The sequence below is a fragment of the Scophthalmus maximus genome, chromosome 14, assembly GCF_022379125.1.
Source record: "Scophthalmus maximus strain ysfricsl-2021 chromosome 14, ASM2237912v1, whole genome shotgun sequence".
NCBI classification, from domain to species: domain Eukaryota; kingdom Metazoa; phylum Chordata; class Actinopteri; order Pleuronectiformes; family Scophthalmidae; genus Scophthalmus; species Scophthalmus maximus.
In genome coordinates this window covers 3,519,855-3,537,767 of record NC_061528.1, presented here as the reverse complement: position 1 = coordinate 3,537,767, position 17,913 = coordinate 3,519,855, and the positions used below count along the sequence as shown (strand labels likewise).

The 17,913-nt window shown below is 42.8% G+C and overlaps 2 protein-coding genes across 8 annotated transcripts in view; one reads left to right on the top strand and one right to left on the bottom strand.

The window, feature by feature from the left end:
* The window catches only part of cryl1 (crystallin, lambda 1), a 21,313-nt gene extending 21,085 nt beyond the window's left edge, over positions 1-228 (bottom strand). The window contains exon 1 of the mRNA XM_035651228.2: positions 42-228. Within this exon, the coding sequence (XP_035507121.1) occupies positions 42-82 (41 nt within the window). The 5' untranslated portion in view covers positions 83-228. The remainder of the gene's footprint in view (positions 1-41) is intronic.
* ift88 (intraflagellar transport 88 homolog) overlaps positions 1-17,913 on the top strand; it is a 20,573-nt gene extending 2,660 nt beyond the window's left edge. For 2 of the 7 annotated variants that reach the window (XM_047337025.1, XM_047337027.1), the window contains 25 exons: positions 90-186; positions 607-692; positions 888-950; positions 1,294-1,353; positions 1,913-1,966; positions 2,070-2,133; positions 2,331-2,400; positions 2,716-2,806; positions 3,308-3,412; positions 3,683-3,785; positions 3,966-4,312; positions 4,437-4,507; positions 4,718-4,804; positions 5,335-5,434; positions 7,134-7,220; positions 7,342-7,528; positions 8,083-8,191; positions 8,310-8,460; positions 8,649-8,764; positions 9,324-9,376; positions 9,497-9,562; positions 9,658-9,764; positions 12,663-12,735; positions 15,935-16,042; positions 16,613-17,913. In XM_047337025.1, the coding sequence (XP_047192981.1) occupies positions 612-692; positions 888-950; positions 1,294-1,353; positions 1,913-1,966; positions 2,070-2,133; positions 2,331-2,400; positions 2,716-2,806; positions 3,308-3,412; positions 3,683-3,785; positions 3,966-4,312; positions 4,437-4,507; positions 4,718-4,804; positions 5,335-5,434; positions 7,134-7,220; positions 7,342-7,528; positions 8,083-8,191; positions 8,310-8,460; positions 8,649-8,764; positions 9,324-9,376; positions 9,497-9,562; positions 9,658-9,764; positions 12,663-12,735; positions 15,935-16,042; positions 16,613-16,734 (2,475 nt within the window). In that variant the 5' untranslated portion in view covers positions 90-186; positions 607-611 and the 3' untranslated portion in view covers positions 16,735-17,913. Of the gene's footprint in view, positions 1-89; positions 187-556; positions 693-748; positions 768-887; positions 951-1,293; positions 1,354-1,912; positions 1,967-2,069; positions 2,134-2,330; positions 2,401-2,715; positions 2,807-3,307; positions 3,413-3,682; positions 3,786-3,965; positions 4,313-4,436; positions 4,508-4,717; positions 4,805-5,334; positions 5,435-7,133; positions 7,221-7,341; positions 7,529-8,082; positions 8,192-8,309; positions 8,461-8,648; positions 8,765-9,323; positions 9,377-9,496; positions 9,563-9,657; positions 9,765-12,662; positions 12,736-13,370; positions 14,845-15,934; positions 16,043-16,612 lie in introns of those variants that run through there. The other 5 variants (XM_047337026.1, XM_047337024.1, XM_047337029.1 and 2 more) reach the window with 5 other exon arrangements.

Here is a 17,913-nt window from a genome sequence, read left to right as displayed (position 1 = left end):
AATAATAGAACAATTATGCATAACAACGTTTCCTTGCTCACCTGCCGATCACAGTGATGGTCTTCATGTCGGATTTGCTCATTTTCCAGGTTGCGAGTTCGTGTTTGACACCTTGGACCAGCAAAACTGCTTATTTCTATCGACGTCGAAGCCCCGCCCCTCCGGAATCACGTTGCTTAAATCGCGGTACGGGAACATAAAAGGTCCAAAAAGAGTTCGAAGAAGTGTCTCGAAGAACAAAGGCACGACATAAACATTTGCCGGTTATTAGTTGCTATTTTTTTAATCCAGTTATTGTTTGCTATATTACGACTAAATCGGTTTAAACAGACAACAACTACGTGCGCGTATCCTGGCAACGGACTCGGAACTGAAAAATCAGCTCCGGCCAATTAAATTACCGCAACACGATGATTGACGTGTACGCAACCAATCAGAAACCGGGAAACCGGATTGTCCCCACCCACGCCGCTCGAGAGTGAGGGGTTGAATCCCTGAAACGAAAACAAACTGCTTCAGCCTCGTAGGAGTCAAAAAGTGTTTTCCTCTTTTTTTTCTCTCCCCCCGTTTCCGCGGACATGTCGTTGCTCCGCCTCTCCGGACAAGGGGAGATGGAGAACGTGCACCTCGCGCTGGAGGAGGACGATCTGTACTCGGGCTACAACGACTATAATCCCACGTTTGACTCGGATGTGAGTTAGCCGCTATGCTAATGCTACATGATGGAGCGACACCAAGAGCTACTGACAGTAGATCATTGGACATAAGTGACGTGCTGACACAGTCTGTCTACTGTACTTTTGCAATGGGCAAAATGGAACAAAATATTAAAACATGTAAACTAGTTATTATTAGCCAAATTAATTTAATTATCATCTATTTTCAAGGCGTTGGAGAATGATGTGGGCTTCCAGCAAGCAGTCAGGACAAGTCATGGAAGACGACCCCCGGTGAGAACCCACAGTGTGTGTGTGTGTGTGTGAGTGTGTGTGTGTGTGAGTGTGAGTGTGTGTGTGTGTGTGTGTGTGGGGGGGCGTGTGTGAGTGTGTGTGTGTGTGGGGGGGGGGGGGGGGGGGGGGGGGCGTGTGTGAGTGTGTGTGTGTGTGTGTGAGAGATAGAGAGATGAGGTTCAGATACAAGTCATGGGGAAGAAGACCCCCGGTGAGAACCCTGTGTGTGTGTGTGTGTGTGTGTGTGTGTGTGTGTGTGTGTGTGTGCGTGTGTGTGTGTGTGATAGAGAGGGAGTTTCAGATACTCATTTTTAAAAAAAATATCATGTCTTCAATTTGCCAGATGACGGCCAAGTTTCCCGGCACTGCCATTGGAGCTCGGCCTTTAGCTTCTTCTTTTGGAGTAAGTACAGTGACATTTTTGACCAGTTTGGAATTTTTGAAAACTTACAACACCTGCAGCTCTAGTAGTAATATTATAGAAAGGCAAGAACATTTTTTGGAGTCAGCACATCAAACTTACTCTGAGAATAAGTGCGCTGAAAAATTGATTGTGTTATTCTGCATTAAAGAAGCAAACGCAATAACCCAGATGACAGTGAAGAACATGTTAAACATGTATTCTTACACTTTCTTGAATAACAAGTTATTTTATTCAGTTATTTTAGTTATTCAGTTATTTTTTTAAAGCAGTATTGGTAAATATTCACTGGTTCCAGCTTATTCTCTCAAATGAGAATTTGATGCCTGTGTGTTGTCAAATGTGATTGAAAACTAGGCATATTTCTTTTTTTTATTTTGGACTGTTGGTCGGACTAAATAACCTTTTTGAATATGCAACAATTAGCTTTTGTTGAACAAACTACCTGGAAGATATTGGATGATGGAAACGATTAGTTGATGATAGATAATAACTATCAACATGCGTAAGTCATTCTCACCTATCTTACACTTTCACGAAGTCTCGGATCCCTCTGACGTCTTCGATGGGCCGACCCATGACTGGAGCTGTGCAGGTGAGAAGGGTTGCGTTTATGTTCCAAATATGCATTTGTTCATAGTCCATAACTCATATGTCTGATCAAAGCTCACAAACAACCCTGTAATGTAATGTGGCAGGATGGAGCCGCCCGACCAATGACTGCTGTCAGAGCCGCAGGTTACACCTCCTCCATGACCCGTGGTGAGACCCGTAACAAAGTCACAAACAAAAATTATCTATTACAGCAATATTAGTGATTCAGTCTCTACGTAAGTCAGCAGGAGTGTTACTTCATTTCTTTATTTCCTCTTATTGTATAGAAACCTATGGATTTTTGTTCTATAAGTATGAATTAGCAATAAAATGACCAGACTTTTTTTAAATTTTGAATTTTTTAGGCTCAACTTTTGACCCTCTGGGTCAGTCCAAAGGCCCCGCCCCTCCACTTGAAACAAAGAACGAGGACACGTGAGTTGTCACTCTTAAAACCAATCCCCCCCCCCCCCCCCATGTGTCTTTGAGGAACATCACTGCATCATCCAAACTGAACTGTATATAATCTTGATGTAATATTTTACAATGGAGTTACAAAAATACATATAAACATTCATGACGCATTCCATGTCCAACCTATTTTGCATGTGTCCGCCCTGTTACATTGACACTGTACATGTCACAAAATGAACTGTTCTACCAGAAGACTCCACACAGTCTTTTGAAGCAGGCGGAGGAAGCGTCAGTACATTATCCCACATTGTATTTTCTGTGTTCGTGGTCTTGTAGGCCCGAGGAGAAGATCAAGAGCCTGGAGAAGAAAGTGAACGACCTGATAGAAGAGAGCTGCATGGCACAGAGCATGGGAACCTTACTGCTGGTCAGACTCCTGTTAAACACTGACAATAGTATTTTAGTGACAATGGCTGTTTGGATTTGGAGAGCAGGGCCGTGAAGTGATGCAGCGAAACAGGAATTATTGAATTTCACATCAGCTCTTAAAGGGGCATTAATCCCTCACCGACACCTTAAGAGTCGACTAAGGGGTTTTGGCTTGTAATCAAGCTTTTGCTCATACACCAGCAGTTGTTAAACAAAACAAAAAAAATAATAAGTTAATTTTCAGTGCTAGAGATAACTTCACTGAAAAGTATTTCAACAGATTGTGAAACAGAAAACCATTTTAACTGAAGCACTAAAACACTTTCTCAAAAGTGACTTGTCTGCATTTGGCAGATGAATTTATCAGCCAAGGACAAACTTTACTGGCTTGGTAATTGTTTTGTCTTTTTGGACATGGATGTTGTTGGTATCACGTCTTATGACCTCTGTTGGGCGATGTGATCGTGTCCCTAATGGACTGTGTGATGTGACTCTACAGGCTCTTGAGAAAGCCAAAGAGGCAGGGAGGAAGGAGAGAGCACTGGTGAGACAGAGGCAACAGTCTGGCTACGCGGACCAGATCAATTTAGACCTCACCTACTCGGTAAGTCAAGATTATATGGCTAAAAGCTCAAGTATCATATTTGGTAAACCCAGTCTGTTTTTTTTAGTTACTTAAGTAAAATATACTTCCTTTTTGTTTTTGTTCCCTTCTTTTTCCAGCGCGTGTTTTCCTACAGTTACCAAAGTGCCAAAGTGGTTTATTTTGAATGAGAGCGAGTTTTTCTAGCCCTTCACCTGAAAAAGGCCACTTGTCCTCAATAGTATCTGCATTGCGACTTTCGTGCTATTGAGCAATTTCTGTCATTGCCAGGTTTTGCTCAACCTTGCCAACCAGTACGCGAACAACGACATGTACCCAGAGGCCCTGAACAGCTACCAGGTCATTGTGAAGAACAAGATGTTCAACAATGCAGGTGAGCAAACGTGCTTAACATACAGCTGCTTTTTGTGAATGTACCAAAGCCGACAGGACAGAAAATCTCGTGTTTATTGGTCCCCGACTTTCTTTACGCAAATACTCAGGAAATACTTTGACTTGTATTTATTGCCCGTTGTACTATCCGTACTAGTTTTCCTGTGCTTGTTCCCTGCAGGCAGACTGAAAGTCAACATGGCCAACATCTACTTCAAACAGAAAAACTACCCCAAGGCAATTAAGTTCTACCGCATGGCACTGGATCAGATCTCCAATGCACACAAGGGAATGCGGATCAAGATCCTGCAGAACATCGGCGTGGTCTTCATCCGCATGGGCCAGTACTCGGACGCCATCACATCCTTTGAGCACATCATGAGCGAGAGCCCCAACGTCAAGACGGGCTTCAATCTCATCCTGTGCTACTACGCCATCAGCGTCAAGGAGAGGATGAAGACGGCCTTTCAGAAGCTCATTTCGGTCCCTCTGGGCATCGACGATGAAGACAAGTACATTCCGACAAATGTGCGTATCGGTGACATATCCATACTTTGTAAACAAACAAAAAAACGTACAGAATACTAACACTGACAACGAAGTGTCGGTGCTCAACATCCTACGTGAAACCTTGTCCCGTTGACTCTTTCAGGACGACGCCAGTTCCAACATGGTCATCGAGGCCATTAAGAACGACAAGCTTCACCAGATGGAAAGAGATCTGTAAGGGAGCATCTCACACGACACCAAAAAAAAAAAATTGTCTTAGTCTTTATAAAAACCGCTGACTCTTTTTCCTCCTCCTGATCAAAAAACACCGGCACACTCTTATGTTTTTACTACAGATTATTCTATTGATTTTAATTTATGCGTTTGTACCATTTGATTTTGATGGATTCCTGTTCTTTCCCTCTTTCTGTATTCTGCACATAGAAAAGCACTGGCGGAGAAGTACATCATGACAGCAGCCAAGCTCATCGCTCCGGCCATCGAGAATTCCTTTGCTACTGGATTTGACTGGTTTGTTAAATGTTATTATTTTATATATGAATATCTATATATATATAGATATATATATAGATAGATAGATAGATAGATAGATAGATATATATATATATTTATTTTTTTACATCTGACAGTGTGAACACCAGAGGGCATAAAGTGTATACAAGTGGAATCTTGCTCATTGACAGTCCTTGTAAAAGTCAAAAAAAAAAGCTAAAATAGTTGGTAATATGATATTTAAGTGTAATCAGAGATAGCTGGCAATATTAATAGCCATCACCTTCATTAATTAGTGCTTTTGCTGATCTACAGATATGCTGATCTACTTGACGTCATTGAGCGTCTCCTTTTGGTGCAGTTCTATTTAATAAGTCTTAAAATCACTCTGAAAAGGATTCTTTTTGTAGGAATTGAGTAAAAGCGCAAAAACTGGTTGTTCACTAGAAAAAGTATTAAACAGGTCAGAGTAACTCAATTAGCCAATTATCTGATATAATTCACAAAGTGTTGTGCTGTGCATATATGTTTTTATTTTTATTTTTTAGGTGTGTGGACACGTTGAAGAGTTCTCAGTATGTTGAGCTCGCCAACGACCTGGAGATCAACAAGGCCATCACCTATATCCGACAGAAGGACTTCAACCAGGTGAGCATGTTGTTGCCAGCAGCCATAAAGGTCAATACCGCTCAATCATGGCATCGCACTTCTCTGATCTGTGGCAGTTGGGGTTCACGACATGGGGGCGGAGGAAGATGAGCTACCACTCTTAGATATTTTACATCCAAACTGAAAGTAGCATATAAATAGCGTCCGTCAGAGTTCGACTGACATCAAACTAGACCTTGCTAATATTTGCCGTTGTGTAATAGATTTCCTTTTTTGAGTAGATTGAGCAGATTTTCCAAGTTTAAAGCCAGAGGTTCAAACCAAACATTCCATGTGAATGCTTTAAAGGTATAAAGTGTAAAAAAGACTTTTCTCGCAAAACATTGAGTGGTATTTCCCTGTGAGCAAATGTGCATCATTGATGATCTGATCTTTGTTGTCCTTTAACTGTTTATTCTTTTTTTCCACCTTTTTTTTTTTTTACATCGTGGATTTGTAGTTATTGCCCAGCGCTGTTTATTATATATATATATATATATATGTCCGTTTTCTCCTGCTGAGGCTGTTTTCAGCAGAGCAGCGTCACACTCACATTTTCCGCTTCTCATCTCCATTCTCCCTCTCTCTCTCTCTCTCTTGCTTTTATCTTGTTTCCTTCCCATCTGCATGCCTAAGGTTGAGGTATGTGTGTGCCCTCTGTTTCCATGTTTGATTGTGTCGTGTGTTTGTTTTTTGTCCCCCCCCCCTCCCCCTTGACATGTCACTACTTAAGCGTGCCTTTTTTTTAACAAATAGCAGCACAGTTTTCAAACCCCCACAAGTAAGGAGAATCTGGGACACCGAAAAGGAAATTATAACCAATAATATTCCAGTGAGCTCCCTCAAGGAACTACAGCTGTACCAGTGGAGCTGTGAAGTTCAGAGGAGCAGCTCCAGTATTACAACTATCTTCTGTAGAGGTCATTGTCCCGGGGACGTCATAGTCACAGAATTTAGGTTGTAGCTGAAAGACATCTTGTGAGACGCTCAGCGGTAAACATGGCACGTACTGTGACAGAAATACATGCACCTTGCACTGACCACTTGTTGATCCATGTGACGAACCAGAAATCTCTTCGAAATGTTCTCTCCCCGTAATAAATTACTTCTGCTTAAGACATCATCCACGGCCTCCTGAGTCAGCGTCAACTCCATCAGTTTTCCATTACATCCTGTAAATCGCAGGCTTTACAACTTCTGCATGCGTGTGGTGTTTTTAGACGGTGGTGGTGGTGGTGTAAGCCACAGTGCAGCTATAGTCTAGCTAGTGTTTCATTTTTTGGGTTTATTAAATGATGTTTACGCCCTAGTACATTTAGCTTGGTTTAACTTGCATGTGAAGGTGGAAGTAATTTCTGGAAGAAAAGGTAATAGATATGTCAAAAGATTTAGGTGGTTGCTCATGTAAAAATGTCATTTTAGAATAAAATTCTTAACATTTTGTTGTTTTGGATTTGCTTTGTGATTCATACACTGATGTTGGTTAAATTAGTTAAATGTAAATGTAATTATACATTTTACATATTTGGATATTTGCTGAAGAAAACCTTGGTGTTTATGTTTGGGAGTATGTTACATACTGGGGGAGACTGGCTTTCACCATAGTCTGTACAGTATTATAGAAATAAATAAGAAGAGGGAAACCAGTGTCAGATGTTTTGCTTAATGGCTTTAAAAATATATATATATATATTTTCAGGCAGTTGAAACCCTGAAAACATTTGAGAAGAAGGACAGCAGAGTGAAGAGCGCTGCAGCCACCAACCTCTCTTTCCTTTACTTCCTGGTAAGACTCCTTAGTGACTTAACCTCACAAACGTAAAGAAACAAAGACAGGTTTTGTGTCAATTTTAGGAGTTGATTGCCTAAATTTGATTTAAAAAAAATCTTCCCTCTGATCTCTACAGGAGAAGGACTTTGACCAGGCGGACCGCTACGCTGATCTCGCCATGACCGCCGATCGCTACAACCCAGCGGCACTCATCAACAAGGGCAGCACCGTGTTCGTCAAACAGGACTACGAAAAGGCCGCAGAGTTCTACAAAGAAGCACTGAGGAACGATTCCTCCTGCACCGAGGCCCTCTACAACCTGGGTAACTCCTGCAGTTATACGATACATGATGTAATATTGACCGTCTTTTAGCTCTATTTTAGGTCTCCACCACCTCCCGAGGGAAAGATCAGGCTCCTTTCTTTTTGCTAAATGCTCCAATATGTTCACCAGGTAGTGTCTTGACTGTTTGGAGCGTTACATTACATTCATTTAGCTGATGCTTCATCCATAAGCGACTTACAATAAGAGCATTCAACCACAAAGACCCAAAAAGTGTAAGAATCATGTGAGTTACATATCAAAATAGTACCAGTACTAGTGCCTTGAATCCGATTTGAGCCACCACTGCGAGTGGAGGAGCGGTGTAGCGTGGGAGAACTTGAGGCAACAGTGAGTAAACCAAAACAGTAAAGTTGTTGACTGCACAGTTGAAGAATGAGTTGAACATCACTATGAAGCTCCGTAAAGCTGGTTTATCACTTTGAGCAACTTCTTTCACATTACCAAATATTTTTCAGACTTTCTTTGTGTGACTAGTGTCTAGAACCAACCAAAAGTTGATGGACAGCTTTTGTCCACTTCCACCTGAACCAGGTCTGTCATATAAGAAACTGAATCGTCTGGAGGAGGCTCTGGACTGCTTCCTGAAGCTCCACGCCATTCTGAGGAACAGTGCCCAGGTCATGTACCAACTGGCCAACCTGTATCCTGCTGACAGCAAGTGTCTGTGAATGTGCTTTGTCCCCGGTGTTGTGTTGAGTTTTAACTGCTTCAGACACTCCCCCCTCGGCACATGTCGATCCTTGACTCACCGGCCTCAGCTACGAGCTTCTGGAGGATCCTCAACAGGCGATCGAGTGGTTGATGCAGGTCATCAGCGTAATTCCCACCGACCCCCAGACACTGGCCAAGCTGGGGGAGCTGCATGACGGCGAGGGGGACAAGTCCCAGGCTTTCCACTACTACGACGAGGTGCGAAAACTGAAACATCCTTCTGCCTGTGGACTAATTGATCAATAAAGTATTTCCCTTTTTAACGTACCGACCCAAAACAAATGGATGCATGTTCAGTTATGGGTCAGTAGCCTCCTGTAGTGGTGGGGGGGGAAAGCCTGTATACAGCAAGTGCTCTAATGTTGTTGGATTCTGTCGCTGTCTAGTCCTTCAGGTACTTCCCCTCCAACATCGACGTGATCGAATGGCTCGGGGCGTATTACATCGAGACTCAGTTCTGTGAAAACGCCATTCAGTACTTTGAGAGAGCGACACACATACAGTGAGTCAACAGTGTTTACTGGTAGAAGACAATAGCAGGATGAGTAACAGACCAAATAGATCCGTGTATATACATACACGACATACAACATGATGCCAAAAGCCCAAAAGTTGTTCTGTCCTCTTGAGAGATTGCTACGGTGGCCCTGAAGTGCAAATCACAACGACAAATGGGAAAACACAACAGCAAATCAAAAAACACAACGGCACAGACTTGTTTCTGTTTCTGTTTTGCAGTTGTGTTATTTTTTATTTGTCGTTGTGTTTCCTATTTGCCGTTGCCACCATAGAGTTCTGTGAAATGTTATTTCTGCACTTTTCTGACTAAGAAATTACTTATTTCATCTTGTTTTGATTGTTGTGTTGGTATTCTCTCATCAACCACCAAACTTGTTCTCATCTGGAAGTAGTTTTGTTTTTTTCATCTTTAATTGAGCAAAGAGGACAGATGTTTTGAACTGAACTCAGAATTGACCTTTACCGAACATGTTCACTGCAGGTTTGTCTGTGTGTGTACATTCTGAGTGGTCTTTCTCTTATGTTTTTTATGTTTTTTCCAGACCAACACAGGTGAAGTGGCAGCTAATGGTGGCGAGCTGCTACAGAAGAAGTGGTGAGAATTGAATTTTCACGCCTCTTCAAATTAACGTGTGAACTCGTGCTCGTGCCAGTTTGATGCTGAAAACTGAGTCGTAATTAAAGCTCGACGTTATTTTTATTTTTTTCTTGACAGGAAACTACCAGAGAGCTCTGGAAACCTATAAAGACATCCATCGCAAGTTTCCAGAAAATGTGGAATGTAATTCATCCATTTTTTTTTTTTTACAGGTCTTGAAAAAAACAACTGATACAGAGTGTGAAGAAAATAGAAAACCGTGCATGTTTGTTGTTCAGGTCTGCGCTTCTTGGTGAGGCTGTGCACGGACATGGGACTGAAGGAAGTCCAGGACTACGCCACCAAGCTGAAGAAGGTGGAGAAGATGAAGGAGATCAGGGAGCAGGTATTTCCCTCGTGTCTGCCACACCTACACAGTTTACGTTCAAGACGGTCGTTTGTCGTGTTTGTTTGTGTTCATAAGCCTCTTTCTTCATCACCAGTCGCTACAACCTGATTCACACTGTGGGCAGTGACATGTGGCCCATTGGAATCAACCGATTTCATATTGGGATTAAACAAAGGGAGGGTTTGGTTGTGAGCAGGAACTTCTGTAGGTGACATCACTGACTAGATGTATGAAACACCAAAAAAACAAATCCACAGAAATCCTCAAATTGACAGTTGATCTATTGGTATTGATCTGCAGGAAAAAAATAACAGATAAGATAAGATAGGTACTTTATTGATCCCAAATTGATACAAATATATTAAAAAAACAGACGTATAAGTATACAAATTGCAAAAAAAAAGTAAAGAATAAGGACAATTAAATATAAAGGATTGACGGGAATGGTGCAGTATGTGCAAATCAGTAACCAGTAATGGGCAGAAGAACGTGGTAACGCAAAGGTACACATGTTGCTGGGATTTGTGAAAAACCACAACACTGAGACCTAATCAGCAAAAAAATGGAGATTAAAAAAAAATATATTCTGGATTCCTTGTGAAGGGTCCAGATGCATCAAAAGATATAAACATCAAACAAATTCAGTGTGTTAACTGTACTTATACAAGCTGACCTTATACAATCAGCGTAGTTTTATTGATATAACATTGAATTAGGTAATACAGTCTGAATATTAACACACGTGCAGCTTCATACATGACCTGCATATGCATTTCCCCCCTCGCCTTGGCCTCCTGAGCACGGCTGATTGAAAACACACTCCTTTGACGTTTTGTTCTCCACGAGGTTCGGTCAGTGGTCACCGAGCCAGCGGCTCCAGCTGTTTGTCTCTGCTGTTTATTTTTCCATGAATCAAAGCGGCGTGCCGTCGAGAGGCCGAGCAGCCGCTTCGCAGCTGTTCGAAACCTGGCTCTCGAACTGACGCCGGGACTTGTTAGCTGTCGTGTTAGGAGAACTATTCACGGGGTCGGACGTTCGGTGCAGATGTTTGGGATGTTTTTGGTTTTCACCTGCAACATCTGACTTGTCTCAGAAGAGTACTTAGTGGTTTTATTACAGACATTCGTGGTGAAATGAGGCGTGTGTTTTCCTGATTGATCTAAAAGAACTGGAGCCATTCTGAAAACATGTCCCTATATATTTGCAATATCTGTTTGCTTATGTCTTGTAATGTATGTCTTATGCGATTGTTTTAGACATTTATGATGTTTATGTGTACAGGACATGTTATCCGACAAGAGTTGCATGAATATACTAATATCCTCCTTAGTTTTCTGTAGAGTTGCAACAGTTAGTCGATTAATCGTTTCGTAACCGATTACTAAATCAATCTGCAACTATTTTGAATAATTTTAATGGAAAAAAAAGTTTAAAATTCACTGATTTCAGGTTCTTAAGCGCGAATATTTTCTGGTTTCTTTGCTCCTCTGTGACAGTACACTGAATATCTTTGGTGTGTGTGGACAAAACAAAACATCATCTTGGAGTTTTGGGAAACACGATCAACATTTTATGGACCAAACAACTGAATTGATTAAAAGTTAAAAATACTGGACAGATTAATCGATAATGAAAATAATTGTTAGTTGCAGCCTTAGTTTTCTGCCTTATTTCTAATTTCTTTTCTTATCGTTTTTGTCTTCAAAGAGTGACTCCACCAATCTAGAATTGCACGTCTATAAGACCATCGATCTTGCGATTGACAGTCGACAAAAAAACCAAAAGCGAGGATCAAAATCGACGCTGCAGAACCAGATATCTACATCTAGCCTACATTACTCAACAGACTCTCTCTCTGCCGCAACCAATGTTTTATATTCTTCTCGCTGACTTCACGCAGCTCCCTCTGGCATCGCAGGAGATTTTTTCACATTGCAAAAGCCCCTCCCGAGACCTGTCAACAAGCGTTCGAGTCGGTTGAACTTTCCCTTCTACGCTCGCACGGATATTTTTTTCGTTTCACGTGTTGTTCTATTTTCTGGTTTTCCAACCAGAATCCAGAAAAAACAATTCTGCTTTGCATCCTTCTCTTGAGAGGAGGGTATAAGTAGTGTGTATGTTGGCTCTACGACTTCTACGCCCTCGCACCAAAAATAGATGACATCCCTGTGATCCCAGAAAAAAACTGGAACTGGTCCGGGGTCAGTCGAGTTTTTAAAATAGATTCAGAGCAACAGAAACCTGTGTGCCTTCGTCCTGTGGAGATGCTCATGGGGGCCAGGAACAGATGATGAGGAGGAGGACGAGTTTGTCCAAATCACAACCAGCTGCTCTTGAATCGGCCCCGAGACGCAGCTCGGATAAGAGGAACATTTCTACAGACAGAGCCAGAGGCTTGACTCGATAATCCCCGACCGCTGCAAAAACTGACTGACTGCGAAACACCCACGGATCACCACCGATACGACTTGATCGTTTATGAAATGATGAATGAACCAAAAAACAAATATATGATGAAATCACCGCTCTGGTATTGGTATTGTTTTCATGGTAATTCCTTTTAAATTTGTCCCCGTCTTTACCAATAACTGATCCCCGCTCGACCCCCCCCCCCCCCCCCCCCCCCCCCCCCCCCCCCCCCTTCTAGTTTGTTCCTCACAAACTGGAAGTGGTTCGATTCAAATTCAATCATTTTCATTTGAAGGTCCATACTTGGCTTTTTTGTTTCGACCATATTAGTTTCTCATATCGTTGTCATGCCAATAAATCTGATTTAATTTACAAGAAACAAAAGGAGAGACGAATTACGAGAGATGGAAAAGAAGATGTCATGTCAGAAAAGTGCTCTTATGAAGTTGAACTTATTATCATTTCTCTCTTTCTCTCTTCCTGCAGAGGGTGAAGTCGGGACGGGAGGGCAGCGCCAGAGGTCGGAGGGAAGGCAGAGAGGGCAGCGCCGGGAGTGCGGGTGAGTCGGTCACCGTATGACTACATCTGAGGTTCCTACTGTGGATCGTTGTAGAAACGATCGATGCTGAACACCATCGATCTCTCTTTACTTTTTAGACCTGTGACATCTGGGAGGACGTGTCTGTAGAAACCCTGAACATAATTTTAACAATTTAGCTCATCGTCGTTTTCAGTTTTTGCGTTCACACACAGTATCTGTCGCCACTTCCCTCTCTCCTCTCGTCTCTCGAGACATCTCCACGCCTGCACTCGCCTCCTCCAAGAAGGCCAGCGTCGTCACGGGTGCACATAGACCCGAGCATCACGGCGACTCCCCAGTCGAGTAAAAGGCTGTCGTCATGTTCGAGAAGAAGCTCGTAACGTTACGAGAATGATGTTTTCCTGTAGCCAAACCATAAAAAACATAACCTCCACAAATCCTGTTCTGCATGTTCGCTTCAGGATGAAGGTCGACCTGCAGCACAGATGAAGCATGTTTCTTTTTCTCGCTAAATCTCCAAACTCCAGATTCTCTCTCTCTCTCTCTCTCTCTCTCTCTCTCTCTCTCTCTCTCTCTCTCTCTCTCTCTCTCTCTCTCTCTCTCTCTCTCTCTCTTTATGCCTCAAATTATAAATTTTTTTTTTTCTTTTTTAGCTTTCGTCTCCAGTAAATCTTCACCAGTCATTTGCACGATGATGACGACATGTGCGGTTACCGTGCAGCCGAAAGTTTTTTTTAAGGAGCGCTGACGACACTGAGCTCAAGGTCGCGTGCGGCGGACACCTGAGAAGACGGACTTGCACAGTTTTTTTTCTCTCTCTCCCTCCCTCACTACAGATCCACAACAAACAGACACACACACACATTCTCTTGACTGACTCCTACTCTGGAAAGCTGCTGGCTCACCGGGAACTTTCAAATGAAATCCAGACAAACTAGCGACTGAGCTGCCAAAAAGCTGTAACCTAGGCCCAGCTCTGCTCTGCTGTGCTGCTCAACGTCTGTAGTGTCCTGTAATGTAGTTGAATATATATATATATATATATATATATATATATAATGTATTAGACACCTGCTAATGTTCATGCTGCTCCACCCTGCTGCCAAGTCCTCCATTAGTCCCCTGTGCCCTGATGAAATTAGATTAGAAAACCATGGATGTAACTGGATCTGTTAAAATGAACAAGTTACCTGTTCAATATTTCATATCGCTGGATATTCATTACAACAGATTTACGTTGTTTGACTTAACCCCCCAAACTCTTTTCTTCTTACTTTCCTAAGGCATTTCAGAGGATGTCAAAGCAGGTGAGGGGGGAAGGTTAAGAGACGCCAGTATGAATAGCAGAAACATATTTCCTCTTTCTGTGCTCTTCATTTCTTTTTGTCTCTCAGTTTAAATTTTCCGTCCAACTCTCTAATCTTTATTTATTTCATTGTTTCTTTCTCTGGCTTCCTCCAATCTCCATCTGTGTGCTCGCCGTGCTTCCTCTTTGCTTCCCAGTTTCTCAGAAACAACTCAGGAGGACATCTAGAAAAGCAGAGCTCAATCATTTCGTTCCAGTAAATTTCTCAGAGTTGTAAAACATCTGAGATAAATCTACAACTTAAACACTGCTCAAGAACGAAACGGAGAACCTGCATTTAATCTTTACTTAGTCTTTGAAAATTACGTTTCATTGCAGAGCAAATTTAATTGCGCTTAGTTTGTGTCGCTGCACACTCGGCTTTGACTTTTACTTTCCAACAGACTCAAGTTCACATAAACTCTGCCCACGGCTCATTTTCTGATATGGAGCCGTAACATTTCTCTTCTCTCGCTTTTACTTTGTTACACCTTGGATTATTGGAAATGTGAAAACATGTTGATGGACAGTTAAATACTCTACTGATTTCTGGTCTCCTCTCTGAATGACCTGGCGTGGGGAGTTATTTCCTCTCACGCGGGCGCAGAACGTACAAGCTAGTTGGACGTCGGATGTAGTCTCGGCGGCGTGTTCCTACCTTAACTGGAGTTGCTAAAGGTCAAAACACACGCACCAAGTTGAGAAATCTTCTGACAGGCAGCTGTGATGTCGGACGGTGGTCGGTGTTTTGCACTAAGTGGTCCCATAGGAGAGGAGCGAGGGAGCGAGGGAGGGAGGGAGGGGTCGTCTGAGAAAACCTCGAGTGCACCTGATGCACTCGAGGTTCGCAGCCCTGCATCATTCTTTGAAATTCACAGCCACAGAACACGACAAAAAGGTTCGTCGGTGAGTTTCACCGTTCAAATAGATGAATACACTTTGGTCCAGGGGTCGTGCCTGCCATGGGTTTTTGACGGCTGCATTTGAGCATCTTTATTTTAAGTTCATGGAACCATCCAAAGGGTTTCTCCCAAAGAAGCATTTGCAGAGAAGAGAGTTGACTCACTGATACCGATCGACATCCCTGTGGAGACATGTAGAAAACACTCATCCTGGAAACTGTTCTACATGACAACTTCTACGTCTGTCCGTCGACCTGTCGTCCCTCACCTGTCGTCCCTGTTTCTTCCTGCATCTCGCAGTTGTGTGTATCATTAAAAGAGAAATCACCGCTGAGCCTTGTCCAAGAGAAGAATGTGTCCAGTTTCCAGCGGAGGTTTTCAGTTTGCGAGGCCTCAGTGTGTCGAGACGTTCGAGAACCTTGCGAGAAGGCGGAATATCGGGGGGCTCCCTCTCCTTCCTGTTTTTCAGCCCTCTGCCAGTGCTGCCGTCGGTTTCCGAGGTGACCTGGCCGCCAGATGTGTGTGTGTGTGTGTGTGTGTGCGCGCGCGCCGCTGCTGTCTGTGATCATGTGTGTCCTTCAGACTCACTGGAGCACGTTGTCAGTGTGTCATCTGAGACCTGTACATAAACACATACTCCCGACGTTTTCATTACCACTGTGGAAGATCACTCGCTCTGCGTCTGAGACGATCAGGACCCCGTGCTGCTGCTGTAAACGGATCTAAACCTTTTAATAAGTGTTTTATCAATTTACAGCTGCATTATAGTTTGCGACGGACACTCATTTATTCTCATATTGATAATAAATGGTAATTAAAGTGTTAACAAATCTCTGTCCGCATATTTGTGTTGAGGAGGAAAATAAGACACTTTTTTTGGGTGCAGCATTGACGCTCATATTTAACTGTGTCGGAACAACTGAATCAGATTATGAAGATTTTTCTAAATCTGTGTGTTTGTTTTGTGCAGACAGCAGCCACAGCGGCAGCAGCACCAGAGGAGAGCGTCTGAGCGCCAAGATGAGGTCACTTCCTGCCTCCAACGAGCCCTACGAGGCCAGCAGCCCCAAAGAACTGGGTGAGGAAAACAGATCTTTCTTCTCTCTCCGTCGCTTTGCTCTTCTTCTTCTTTCAGACTTTGCGTTCTCGGGTTTGTTCCTGGACATTCACTCATGCTAGACTAACACTTAGTCAGACCAGCTTTCATTCTGCAACGACGCCAAACGACAATATAACAAAAGACTTCAGTTGGTGATGGAGCAAAAGAAAACTTAAGCAGCTTTTCGGACACAGGCACTGAAGTCCGGACATTTTCCAGAATTTTTTCCGGAGGGGCTGCATGCGAGATCGCAAATGTCCCACAAATATTGTTGCAGACTTTTTCCGGAACTTTTCCTCCCAGCCTCCCCCAGTAAAATTTCTGGAAAATGTCATGTGAAAGGAAAACTCTGGAAAATGTCTGGACACTTTCCAGAGTTCATGTCTGAAAGCGGCTCTAGATATTATAAACGGGGACGTTGGAGAGACGACAGTTACACTTTGATTTTTTTCCACTCGTTAAAAAAAACGCTGTTTGCCTCTCGATCAGATCGATCTTTGATGTGGAAATGAGGCAGTGAAACGTCCATTGACCTCTCTCTGTGTGCAGACGCGTCCTACGTGGACCCGCTGGGGCCTCAGATGGAGCGACCGAAGACGGGAGCCAAGAAGCGCGTGGAGGACGACGACTTCGCGGATGAGGAGCTGGGAGACGACCTGCTGCCGGAGTAGCCGCTCCAACGCTCCAACGCTCCGCCTCCGATTTGACTTCTTCTCTCGGGCAAGAGCACAACAACAGAAACAACATTTTAAACTCTGCTCTTCAGGGGGAAAAAAAAGGAGTCGGATGTGTTACATCTTTTACATGACGTTACAGTCATTTAGCTTTTGTCCAGAGCCACTTACAGTAAGTGCGTTCAACCACGAAGACAGAAGAAGACTGATGAGAGAACATTAATTAACGGGCAAAAAGAGCTTCCAAGTGCTGCTTTTTAGATTCATTTTTTGGTACTGACGCAAGGACTAAGGTGCAGTCGGAACATCTGAGTCACTTTGCGAAGGCAAATATTTATTCATATCCATTTCAAATGTTCTTCGAGAAGCTTCTCACGATGAAGTCGTAGCTCTGCTCTCCAGCAGGTTGAGTCTGAAACGAAAAACGACCGCAGCGAGGTTTAAAAGTGTCGATGGACATAAATCGTCGTTACGTAAAAACTGTGTGGAAATTATCGAGACATTTTCTTTGGACAAACTGTTCCAGCGAAGGGAGTAGATAGAATCGGGCTTCGAGTCCCGTGCACTTCACTCGACGCGGATCGGAACGCTCGCCAAAGAGTCCCGATAAGGATGAAATGTTGCGTCTTTATCTTCACGTCAACTTTTCATTTTGAATCATCCAGTGTTCGGGGCAACGAGCCAGACACAATGAAAAACATAATGTATAATTTTTTTTTTTACAGCGCACATGATGTTTTACATGTGTGAGCCTGAGAAACTGCTGTGGAGAATCCATCATCATTACAACATTGACCAGAATTATGTAATATATCGTACTTTTGTTCCAATAATTCCCTCTTCTCCGTGCACATTTCTAAACCTAGAAACTTCATTCGAACATCAAAACGTTCGGCTCCATTGGGGCATTCCAGGTTTGTATCCAACTCTATTATAACTGTCATACTTTCCGAAATATTCAACGTTTTCGCGATCGTTCATTTCCCACTTTTCATACTTTCATATCACCCTTCCAGCATTCACACCGTGATTCCTTCAGAAGTGGCCTTTTTTGGTTGTTTTTGTATAATATTTAACTTTTCTAGTGTGTTCATGGCTTTGTTGTCAATAATGTGATAAAAAGAGAAACTATTTATCTATTTAGAAGAAAAAATAAATCAACCTTCAGGTAAAAAA